Genomic DNA, 12,944 nt, shown 5'->3' on the forward strand with positions numbered 1-12,944 from the left:
CTACGATGCCCTTTTCATCTCCCGCCAGCCAATTTGGTCTGCTTATATCGATACAAAAGCAGCTTAAATCAATCTTTGCTTAAGGATTTCAATACCAAAAAAGAACACGGCGAACGGCTGCTTCCAGTCAACTTTATTTTTCATACTTCCACCACCAGAGCGCAGCACACACACCGATTCCCGCACTTCCTGGTTCACAGGTCATGCTCAACCCGCCCCACATAGCTGGCCAAACACATGCCTGCAACAGAAGAACCAACTGACATAGCATACACACCTATTCCAACGAAGACACAAGCGTACAAATACATGTATTTAATTGTGTTGTATTCAGATATCTTTTTATCGCTTGCAATAATCACTGTTTTTCATATGTTGACTGGAAGTAGCCGTTCGCCGTGTTCTTTTTTGGTATTGAAATCCTTAAGCAAAGATTGATTTAAGTGCATAATTGCCCACTTTTAATGCAGTTCGGCGCAGGATCGGATATATGGATAGTCCGGTTATATCGGTATTTTTTCCGACTCCCGAGAATATCGATATAACGAGACTTTACTGTATTTCTAAGAGTATTACTAGACAACACACGGCCTGCGATCCACCAGTTGAGAAGAACCTACTACCTACTACAGAATGCTGGAGTTTACTCCCACTGTGGTGCAGCGCTGTCACTGGATACACTTTAATAATAAAACTGTGTGCGGCCGTCAACATAAGGATCCAATAAGCATATGGTAACTGCTGATCCATCCTCACACTTGGCAGCAGATAAAAAAAAACCCTTAAACACTCTTCGGAACCAGAGTGATAAAAAGAAGTGAACTGAAGCCAAATGTAACGGGTTAGTAGTGCTTGACGAGCAAACCGGGCCGCCGTGTCGATGGTGTCAGCCAACTTCAAAATCCTGCCGGGATTTGAAAGTTTCACAACTTTATGAGAAGTGTTCTGTGAGACGGCGCTGACGTTTGCACTATTTGCATGAATGCAGATTTGGATCGATGTCAATGTCAACACGAGAGAGACGGGCTTTGTGAACATTCCAGCTGTGGAGGACTCAATCATTCCTACATTATTGCACTGCTATACTTTTAACCTTTGTGGAATATCCATCACCATTCCTTCCATTCCTCACATAACCTTTTAGCACACCTCATGATTAGGAGTAAATCATTCATTCATTTTCTACCGCTTATCCTCACCCCACCCTGGACTGGTCGCCAGCCAATCACAGGGTACATATAGGCAAACAACCATTCACACTCACATTCAGGCCAGTACGGAGGTGCTAATGCATGCTTTTACAGTAAAGTCTCGTTATATCGATATTCTCGGGAGTCGGAAAAAATACCGATATAACCGGACTATCCATATATCCGATCCTGCGCCGAACTGCATTAAAAGTGGGCGGATCTTTGATATGGCATGTAATTTTCTCCTTGAGTTCATGGATTGCGTATCTAGCATGCTTTTGTACTACAATACATTTTGTACTACAGTAAATAAAAATAAACTTACACTGTAGTGATTACCGGTTACCGGGACATAATTCACCCCGGAACTATCGATAGGGAAGGTGTTGCCACCCGGAGGGGTAGGCGCGAGGGACGGGTGTTTTCCGCTGTGTGTGCTGCACTCTGGTGGTGGAAGTGTGAAAAATAAAGTTGACTGGAAGCAGCCGTTCACCGTGTTCTTTTTTGGTATTGAAATCCTTAAGCAAAGATTGATTTAAGCTGCTTTTGTATCGATATAAGCAGACCAAATTGGCTGGCGGGAGATGAAAAGGGCATCCTAGTAACCGGATTATCATAATAACCGGGTATCGTACTAACGGAGCTAATTATATCATAAAAGACTAGAAATTTGCCGGGAAATAGTATCGTAATAAGTAGTAATTCGTTTTAACCGATATCGATATAACAAGACTTTACTGTATATCCTGTCGTTTAGACTGCTGTAATGCCCTGCTCTCTGGTCTTCCCCAAAAAAAAGTATTTTAAATCTCCAATTATTACAGAACTCAGCCGCATGTGTGCTGACGAGGACCAGAGGGCGGGATCACATTACACCAGTTTTAAAGTCGCTACATTGGCTCCCTGTCCGCTTCAGGATCAATTTTTAGATTCTTTTACTGGTTTTTAAATGTCTTAACGGCCTTGCACCTTCTTATTTATCAGATCTGCTTTTACAGCCTGCCGGAGAACCTCAGAACTGCGGAGACTGTTGATATTTTTTAAAAAAAGATTAAAGACACACCTTTTTAATCAGGCTTTTAAGTAATATTTTTAAACTTTTCTTATGTTTTTATCTTTTTAGTCTTATTTTATGCTTTTAGTTTTTAGGTTTTTAACTCCAGTATTTCCTCAGGGGGGGTCCTCCACACTGGGGGCTGTGTCGGGTCTGCTTAGGGGGTGCCATCCTTGGGTCCCTTTGACCCGGCCGGCTGGGGGTTCCTCCCTTTAATGTGGGGGTCCGCCCATCACTCGGAGTTGGGGGGTGCTGGTCCCCCGATGGCACGGCCTATGGCACCTCCCAGTGTGGACGGCCCCAAAGGTGGCGTTTCCTTGATCCTCAGTCTTCCTACTGTGTGTGTGTGTGTTTGATTCATACCTATGGACAATTTGGAGTCACCAATTAACCTAGCATGTTTTTGGAATGTGGCAGGAAACCGGAGTACCCGGAGAAAACCCACCCCGGAGAACATCGGCAGATGGCCGAGGGTGGAATTGAACTCCGTTCTCGTAGCTGTGAGGCCTGCGTGCTAACCACTAGATCACCGTGCAGCCTAGGAGTAAATGAGCTTTTCATAAATAACGATGAACAATCGAGCAGAAATCAAAACTTAAAATATATTTTTCACATAGTTGCTGAGATACATGCTTAGACTACACACTTAAAAGTGAGGTCAAATCAAGTATGTGGTCTAACAACCAGTTATTACAAGGAAGGTAGTTTTTGGTTAAATAAATACTGCCCCCTGCTGGCAGAGATTCCATAATACAGCATATCATGCATTGACTTTATGCAGTGGAGAGGATGTCCTTACAAAAAATAGCAATAATAAATAGAAAGTATTTGACTCCAGAAGGCAGACATGTCTTTGAGTTCCAGCTCAGGCGGGATTTTAGTCCACTCCTCTTTGCAGATATTCTCAGAATCCTCCATTTCATGACATTTCAGCTCCCTCAGCAGTTTTTTTTTTTTAAATGTGCTTCTTTTTGAGCCTCATGCTGGAAGACCCATCCACTATTCATCTTCAGTGTTTTGGCTGAAGCCAGGAGGTTCTCAAGTCATTGCCCCGTCAATACAGGGAAGTCTTTTTGTACTTTTTTTTGGTCTTTTTTACTGCCTCCATGTTGATGCCAAAAAGCTCAATGTTGGTCTCATGTGACCAACTCACTCTTATCACTCTCCCCAAAGCTGCTTTTATGGAGTTCTGGACACAAGACATGGACATCGTCTTATTGCATATGTACGTAGTATGTAGTGTGAATGAATGATGTGAGGTTCATGGCTGGTGAGGCATTTGGGTTTTTGAATGATGATATTGGGGCTGCATCGTGGCATCTCTGTGTGGAGTTTGCATGTTCTCCGTGTGTGTAATCCAAAAACATGCTAGGTTAATTAGGTGATTCCAAATTGTCCACAGGTATGAATGTGAGTGTGAATGGTTGTTTGTCTATATGTGACCATCCAAAGACCAGCCTCTCGCCCGAAGACAACTGGGATAGGCTCCAGCATGCTAAAATTAAATTAAAAATGTTCAAATACATCTTACACCCTTTTTTCTTTATATAAAACTATCTACCGTCATCAGGAAACGTTAAAATTTAGCAATGTTTACAAATATTTACGACAGGTGAAGCTCTGTTGTCTGAACCTTGGTTATCATACGCCCCGGTTTAGGTATGATTTGTTTCCGGCTGTTTTTCCACAAAATACACATAACAATCTACCTAGTCTGTTTGCACTGCATTGTATTGTTCCTGGAAATCAAGTGCCCAAACAAACCACCCCAAGCATTGATGACTTGCTGTCCATGCATGTTTTATTACGTGCGCATGCTAAGTCCGCGTCAACAATAACTTCCATTTATCCGCTATTTATTTTCCACATTTTTTTTCTGCATGTACTACGATACTGATTTATTTTTTGTTCAAATTTATGGCTGTCATTGGATTTACATTACACATTTGCCCCGGTTTTCATCCAACCTGATGGAAGGAATTAAGAATTGTTGCGTTCAAACAAGGAAATAATTGAAATAGACGAGGACGAACTCTAAACATGACCACTCAGACACAAATCATTACATCCATGTTTTTTTTTTATTGGAATGCTTTAACTCAATAACAAGACAACAAGCCAACCAAGTGCACGTATCGTATCACACCTACAGACACCCACAATCTAAACCCCCCTTTAAACATCACTTTCCCCCCCTCAAAAAAAAAAAAAAAAAAAAAAAAAACTCCACAAAGCTTATTTACAACTGGGGTCATTTCTACACAATCACACCACTCCAACCAAAAGACAGTCATTTTGTACACAGCCGCTCCCGTGGACATTTAAGGCGCAGATACGCATCCATACACACACACACGTAGTACATATGTATACAGAGCTTAAGACAGCAGTATCATTTCAAGCTCGGTATGTGACTTATTGTGAAACTTTAGCATAGTTTTTGCTTAGTAATATTCAGTAGCTTCTGCAACTTCTATTCATACAAGTGTTGGGGAATGATGTGGAGAAGCAAAGAGGGGGCCGATAGGGGCAAGGTTGCGTGAGAGATCAATGACGAAAAAATAACAGCCAGATACATTTTTTTTCAACAACAGGTGCGTAAGAAAGAAAATACTGAATGAGAGGGAGAGAGTGCCATTCATTGTCCAGCATGATACAGATTTGTTAAAATGGCAGCTGTCTTACATTGTGTTGCAAAATATATATATCGCGTCCGGCTGGGAATTAAAGAGGTTCCACGTGAAGCTGAATGAAAAACAAAAATGACACCTTGATTCAACATCTTGTAGCGTGTCTAAACACACATCCACTGTGCTATTTTGCTGTGCTATTTGTTTCATATTTAAAAAAATCATTAAAGGAAAAAAAAAAGAGAAAAAAAAAAAGAAAAAAAGGAAAAAAAAGAAAAAAAAGGAAAAAAAAAAAAATCATTATGGAAGGATAAACTTTATTGCATGATGTTTTTCCCCCCTGTTTTAACCAGACTATAAACATTGTACAGTGTTGTAAAGCAGCCAACCTTTTACCGTAAGGATGTAATCGAGGAAGATAAACTGGTTTGTTGTATTTTGCCACATATTGGTGTGTAACGGTGCTCGGAAATACTTCATTTGATGAGAGCGCAGTCACACAAGATCTCAGGCAGTAAGTCATTTGAAGAGTGTAGTGATGTCCCTCCCACTTCTACAGCACCCACACCAATCCGCCACTCATCAACGCCAAGACATCTCAGGACGCCTTCCTGTTATTGAACCCGGAGGCACGTCTACGTCTCCCCCCCCCCCCCGTTCCTCCCACATCAGCGCGCGAGACATGACCCCCCGGCGCTGCTTGGTCTCGGATACTCAAACCAACGACGCCCGTCGCTCCTCCGGCGTCTCCTCGAGTATTTGAAGCAAGAGGTCGCTGAGGGGCTTGGCCACGGTACGGTAACCTGTTGATGTCAGGTGGAGGAAGTCGAACATGTCCTGCGGACTGATGGTTCCGTCGGAGTGAACAAACTCCCCGCTCACATCCAGGAACTGAGCCTGCGCCAAGCGTGGCAGCCAGGATCGCAGAAAGTTGTTGACACCGGCGTTTTTCTCTCTCAGAGGGTTTGGACGCTCCCCTCGTGGTAACAAACCCTGAGGACCGTTTTTTTGCTTTGTTTTAACCAATGTAAACACAACATAAATGCAAAAATATGTTGCTTATTTGAGGAAACATTAGCTATGAGATGGGGCGTACGTATGAAGCGGGGGGGGGACTATACTCATAAAATGTCATCAAGGTTGGCAAGTCTGTTAGTGTCTTTATTCATCCTTGACCGAAGCTGGCGCGTGCAACTCATACATTGGTTTGTACAGATTAATAAATTCATATTAAAGGTTATCACATACTACAATATTAATTGGCCCTGTATCCTAGAAACCGCCCATGAATGATACGGGAAAAGGCCGAAATGATACTCTGTCAAAGCCCAGTGCAGTGATACTGATAAAATATAGAGTTTAACCATGTCCAGTATCAGCTCCCGTAGCTGTCCACTCAGAGCGCGCTGCTCTGGTATCGTGCCCGTGAAACAACCAATCAGAGAACAGCGCACGAGCGTGAACACACAGCGTTTGTTTTGCTGCCGTCTGTGCTCTGTCAACATGTCAGCGGTTGACACTCCCGGCGAAAGATATAATACATGTAATAAACTGAAAATGTTCTGGAAACAAAATGGTCTTTTGATTAAATAGTACGTGATAATAAGTTCATGTAAGGGCTGATACTGACACTTGGGGGCATGATACCGGGCCTGATACCAGACAAAGCATGTGATAACCTATAATTATCAATAGTGTTTGAAACCTGGCAACATATCCGCACAGTCAGAACAATAACAGACCACTTATACAGTAGGTGATGTGGGGTTGCCATGGCAATGACTAAATTACTTTTTGTATCATTTATACTAATTTATACTAATACTTTTAAAGCCGTAATCCAAAAAAAGAGAGTGAACTTACCAGCACTACTACTTTTGCTTTGGGTAGACGGGACGTGAGCAGCTTTGCAATCGACAGAATTCCCCCGGCGACTTGCTCTGCCGTGTGTTCGTGATTGTTGGTTCCTACCCACACCACCACAATCTGAACAAAACCAAAATACAGACGTTAGGTTCATTTCTTGTGTGTTCATTTTCTATATCACAGTTAGAAAAGTCAATGACAACATTCCAGATGGACGCGCTACTTCTTTTTTTTTTTTTTTTTTGTCCCGTCCAGCCATTGGGGCAGATAGTATTGTTGATCTAAATGCCCTTACATGCGAAACAGATTTGTGTCAGGAAAGGTGTTGGCTACAACTTCCCTGTACCATGAAATTTTATTTGCCGTTATTTGATGTTTTTGTTATGCGCATTTGGAGCGACCGGACCGGAGCAAGAAGAAAAACAAAAAATAAGAAGAGAAAGGTGGGGTTGGGGGGGGGGGGGCAGTAGAGAGAGAGACAAAAACAGCAGCAACAAGAATTTCCATAACAACAACAACAGTGACAAACAGTTAAATGTCAATGATGGCGAAGGGTCACAATGGAGATGATATCACAAACGAGACCCCCCCTCCCGTATGAGCTATTGATAATAATAATAATAATAGTAATAATAATAGTAATAGTAATAATAATAATAATAATAATAATAATAATAATAATAATAATAATAATAATAATAATAATAATAATAATAATAATAATAGTAATGGACGCGCTACTTCTGATGACTCTATCATGCCACCTTGCCCGCCATAAAGCCAAGACAGCAAGGTCAGAGGCGTGTGTGTTTGACGGATACCAGCACACAGTGTTTATGTCCGTACACATTTGCACAGCAGATGGAGCTGAGTCACACCAACCTTGGGACGGATGTTTTCCAGCTCTCCGTTCTGCAGCCGCCACAACACATTGCAGGTGGTGTCGCCTCCGATGCCAAAGTTGAGGGCATGAAGCGGCGAGAACAACTCCCTCCAGACCTGTGTATGGAAAATACACAAGCGTCGTTTTTCTCGACTGCTTACCAGAGCCAGGTGGCCCGTTAGGCAGCATAGATGTATGCAAAGGGCGCCATGGCTTCAAGGGAGCGCCAAAAAATTCACCTTTAATATTTGCATCACTCACTCATAAATTAGGCTGTTTTGTGGTTTGAATACAGCGTATTATGAGAATTTAATTTAATTTTTAATATATTTAATGAAATGTTTCATATTGTTTGCCCAAATTAAAGATTTTCAAGCATAACAATGGATAAATGAACTAAAATACAAATATAACACACTGTGAATATGAAGTACTCAACACCGGTCACTAGGTGTCAGTAATGCTACTGCAGGGCTCCAGACTGTTTAAATAGATGCAGTTTGATATCTTATTACCGTGAAAATTAAAAATATTCTGTAAAACGAGACGTCAACTAACGGCGACTTGTTACAGTCTCAGCTTATCGATGCCAACATCACGTTTCAACCATCTTTGTTTACACATTTTGCTTGGCTCTCATTTCTTCTGACACTCTGACAGCAACTAGTTAGGTGCAAGCACAGGAATTATGTGTCTACACGGCAGCCGACCCGAGTTCGATTCCACCCTCGGGCATCTCTGTGTGGAGTTTGCATGTTCTCCCTCGTGCATGCGTGGGTTTTCTCCGGGTACTCCGGTTTCCTCCCACATTCCAAAAACATGCTAGGTTAATTGGCGACTCCAAATTGTCCATAGGTATGAATGTGAGTGTGAATGGTTGTTTGTCTATATGTGCCCTGTGATTGGCTGGTCACCAGTCCAGGGTGTAGGGTCCAGGGTGGGATAGGCTCCAGCACCCCCACGACCCTTGTGAGGATAAGTGGTAGAAAATGAATTAATGAATGAATGGCACAGACCTCACAGCTATGAGACCAGGGTTCAATTCCACTCTCGGCCATCTCTGTGTGGAGTTTGCATGTTCTTCCCGTGCATGCGTGGGTTTTCTCCGGGTACTCCGGTTTCCTCCCACATTCCAAAAACCTGCTAGGTTAATTGGCGACTCCAAATTGTCCATAGGTATGAATGTGAGTGTGAATGGTTGTTTGTCTATATGTGCCCTGTGATTGGCTGGCGACCAGTCCAGGGTGTACCCCGCCTCTCGCCCAAAGACAGCTGGGATAGGCTCCAGCATGAAAATGAATGAATGTCTACACATGTTCTTTCATATGTAAAGCAGTGTACCCCCTCACTCATATATTTTGTTACTTCTCCAAAAGTACAAGCTAACACAACTTTTCTGATTTTGGCGCAGCTGTCCCACACATTATTGTCTCTATGTCTCTAAAGGAAACGCAACATTGAGTGGCGAGATAAGCGTGTCTCGTCCACAGTCACTTACAGTAGCGGTTCATTGAGGGAAACATGAATTCTAACATGCACTGTGAAATTCTGAAGCAAAGCACGATCCTCTCTCTTGTGAAACTGGGCCACATGTCAGATTGAAAATATGACAATGATCTCAAACATGAGCAGGTGCCTTGCTGAGGAAGCTGAAGCTTAAAAGCAATTATCTTCAAGTGGAAGAAAGGTGGAGGAGCACTATATGTCCAACACCCACCAGTGACGCCGTCATGCAGGAGTGCAAGAGGATTCCAATAGGAACCTGTGCAGCGCTGGTGAATTCCAAGCCAAAGAGGATCAAGGATACCAATTGCGATTGCACTTAATAGTCACACTTTGGCTACAGTTTGTATATGCTAACTGCTAACATGATAACCATGTTCAGCTCTGTGTTGTTGGGTTCTGATAATAGCCACTTTGGGCTTCAGTGGGTGCTGTGAGTCACAAAGTAGATATTGGTCAGTGTGAGTGGGTTTTCTGGAAAAAAACAACATGGAGGCTCCTACCATCTGCAATGTGGACGTCACAGTCAAAAAAGGCAACGTCTTTGACATCCTCACGTGTGAACCTGATGTTTTTGTCCACTGAGTTCATGTGCTCAGTGAAGGCTAGCACTTCTTGGCTTCTCATTTTCACCCATGTGTCATCTACATATCTGTACCAGTGACTTGGTGCTGCTACCTTAAAAGAGTTTAGAGCCTTCCTTTTTATGTCCTCCACGATAGGGGAACTGGTGACGCCATAGTTGAAAGGTTTTGGGCTCCATCAAGTTAAAATGATTGACCAGGGGGCCAAACTATATTATATACAGTAAAGTCTTGTTATATCGATAAAAACGAATTACTACTTATTATGATACTATTTTCATTTCCCGGCAAATTTCTAGTCTTTTATGATATAATTAGCTCCGTTAGTACGATACCCGGTTATTATGATAATCCGGTTACTACGATGCCCTTTTCATCTCCCGCCAGCCAATTTGGTCTGCTTATATCGATACAAAAGCAGCTTAAATCAATCTTTGCTTAAGGATTTCAATACCAAAAAAGAACACGGCGAACGGCTGCTTCCAGTCAACTTTATTTTTCACACTTCCACCACCAGAGTGCAGCACACACAGTGGAAAACACCCGTCCCTCGCGCCTACCCCTCCGGGTGGCAACACCTTCCCTATCGATAGTTCCGGGGTGAATTATGTCCCGGTAACCGGTAATCACTACAGCGTAAGTTTATTTTTATTTACTGTAGTACAAAATTTATTGTAGTACAAAAGCATGCTAGATACGCAATCCATGAACTCAAGGAGAAAATTACATGCCATATCAAAGATCCGCCCACTTTTAATGCAGTTCGGCGCAGGATCGGATATATGGATAATCCGGTTATAACGGTATTTTTTCCGACTCCCGAGAATATCAATATAACGAGACTTTATTGTATATTGATTCACACACACACAATTTTACACCTACAATTATTTAAATTAAACCATGTGGTTTTTACCCTTTTATCAGAAGGACTTTAAACATCCGAGCACATCAAATAACAAAATTGAATTAAAGCAATACAGATCTAGTATTCAGTGCCTCACTTAGACTGTAAAACATGGGTGTCCACTGCAAAATAATATATAAAATACACTGCATACTATTTATCACATACATATTATATTCATTTATTCATTCATTTTCGGCGGGGTACACCCTGGACTGGTCGCCAGCCAATCACAGGGCACATATAGACAAACAACCATTCACACTCACATTCATACCTATGGACAATTTGGAGTCGCCAATTAACCTAGCATGTTTTTGGAATGTGGGAGGAAACCGGAGTACCCGGAAAAAACCCACACATGCACAGGGAGAACATGCAAAGTCCACACAGAGATGGCCGAGGGTGGAATTAAACTAGCTGTGAGGCCTGCGCACTAACCACTCATTTGCTGTGCAGCCACATATTATATTGTATATAATATTTAAATGTGTTACTATTATGAATAGGGCTGCACGGTGACCGAGTGGTTGGCATGTACGGTCAGGCCTGCGTCTGCGTGGGTTTTCTCCGGATACACCAGTTTCCTCCCACATTCCAAAAACATGCTAGGTTAATTGGCGACTCCAAATTGTCCATAGGTATGAATGTGAGTGTGAATGGTTGTTTGTCTACATGTGCCCTGTGATTGGCTGGCGACCAGTCCAGGGTGTACCCCGCCTCTCGCCCGAAGACAGCTAGGATAGGTTCCAGCACCCCCGCGACCTTCGTGAGGATAAGCGGCATAGAAAATGGATGGATGGAATATTCTGAATAGTAATATAGTTATAGATTTTTCAATATTAATAAAATACCTTTGAACGCATAACAACTAATAAAGACTTGATACTTTCTACAGATGCATAAATACGCCCACTCTATATGTCATTTTTTTCTGTTCTAACCCCCTAAAAATATGTCTGTGTAATCAATTCCAGTACAAAACCTATTCTGCATATAAACGCTTTTGCTGCACAGAACATAAAACTTGCACAGAAAGCCAATGTTCTCATCTCACCTCGTACTGCTGCATTAGCTGTACCATCGAGTCCCCCACAAAAAGCACATCTGGTTCTCCATCCTTACACTCCTGCACAAATCGAGTGTGCTGCAAAATAACAAACACAAAACCGTCAGAAGTGCAATGGTGGGTAGAATGGAGGCACAAAAAAAACAACAACACAACAATACGTGTTAAAATAGGTTAAGTCAGCATCTTTAGTAAATAGTCCCATCCAGACAAAACCCTGCAGCAGTGGTGTGAGACGTCTAGTCTTCCTAGTTAGGAAGGAGTGTTTGCCCTGAAGCAGACTGTCTCAGTCCTATTAGAATCAGTGGATTAACCTTCCAGAGATCTACCATGTGATGCTACTAAACAAGCTCTATAAAGTATTTAACTGCATCAAAGTTATACTTTAAAACTGGTTTAAAATGTGTATTCTAGCTTGTGAGCCATAAATTAGGTGAACTGCATTCTCTGGCTACTTTAGTTTACAGGAATTCTTTAAACTTAAAAGATAAATTGGTGACTACATGCTTCTAGGCAAATAATGCATGGAACCAACCTGTGACATCCACCGCCCATCTCCTTGCACATCGTCTACTGGCTGTGCCACTGCAGCAGGGTTGAAACCATCACCATCACCACTCATCCTGCAGAGACAACTGCATTTAATTGCTACAAAATGGACACTATTACCACAAATGAATGGTATACTGTTACAAATCAAGATGCATGGTCAAAGCTGCTTTGCTTATGTGCTACTTGACTTGAGTAGCAAAGCATCAGCTAGCAGAGACGTTTGCCGCGAAGTGGTAGATTAACGTGGTAGGAACAGACAACCTGGCATAAAATGCACATTATGTTGTTTTTGCGTTCAATGCTAATGCTAAAACCGCATGACTATGCGTGACTATGCTATTGGAGAGGTCAGCCACTACATGGTTTATGGACTGTATCGTTAGGTTGTTAGCTAGCTAACGCTGGAGACTATTATGGCAGCAGCATTTGACACTATAATGCCCGCCTTTGACACAAGGAGATTAATATTATAATTTTAAAACCTGGCAGATTGCAGACCGTCACTTCTCGATTCGAGGCTGACGTTTGCTGTGTTGTAGACTTGACAGCTGTCTGGTTGTTGATGGGGTGATGCTCGCTACGGTAGCATCAAGCAGGCGAGATCCAGCTAGGCTAGACAACAAAAGGCGTGTCAAGACAGCAAGCAGAGATCCTATTACGGAAGAGAGTGTGTAGATTCACCATTTTCCAGAACGCTATGAGGGTC

The 12,944-nt window shown here is 42.3% G+C and overlaps 1 protein-coding gene across 1 annotated transcript; it reads right to left on the reverse strand.

Annotated features, from left to right (window-relative positions):
- Positions 1 to 5,531: 5,531 nt before the first annotated feature.
- On the reverse strand, positions 5,532 to 12,884 carry pafah1b2 (platelet-activating factor acetylhydrolase 1b, catalytic subunit 2). Its single transcript, XM_058087709.2, has 6 exons — positions 12,721 to 12,884; positions 12,222 to 12,309; positions 11,675 to 11,764; positions 7,623 to 7,739; positions 6,738 to 6,860; positions 5,532 to 5,867 (listed from the first exon to the last, which is right to left on the reverse strand). The coding sequence occupies exons 2-6, from the start codon at positions 12,306 to 12,308 to the stop codon at positions 5,589 to 5,591; spliced, it is 696 nt and encodes a 231-aa protein (XP_057943692.1). The 5' UTR covers position 12,309; positions 12,721 to 12,884; the 3' UTR covers positions 5,532 to 5,588.
- Positions 12,885 to 12,944: the final 60 nt, after the last annotated feature.

The sequence above is a fragment of the Doryrhamphus excisus genome, linkage group LG21 (assembly GCF_037039965.1).
Source record: "Doryrhamphus excisus strain RoL-2023G ecotype Guam linkage group LG21, RoL_Dexc_Guam_v1.1, whole genome shotgun sequence".
In the NCBI taxonomy this organism is placed as follows: domain Eukaryota; kingdom Metazoa; phylum Chordata; class Actinopteri; order Syngnathiformes; family Syngnathidae; genus Doryrhamphus; species Doryrhamphus excisus.

What these genes read in the sequence shown, in the direction of transcription:
- pafah1b2 (XM_058087709.2), bottom strand. Translation starts at nt 12,308, where the DNA reads ATGAGTGGTGATGGTGATGGTTTCAACCCTGCTGCAGTGGCACAGCCA. An exon ending in ATGGGCGGTGGATGTCACAG is followed by an intron (nt 11,765 to 12,221) that starts GTTGGTTCCATG and finishes GTTATTTTGCAG; the next exon opens with CACACTCGATTTGTGCAGGA. An exon ending in AGCTAATGCAGCAGTACGAG is followed by an intron (nt 7,740 to 11,674) that starts GTGAGATGAGAA and finishes TTCCATACACAG; the next exon opens with GTCTGGAGGGAGTTGTTCTC.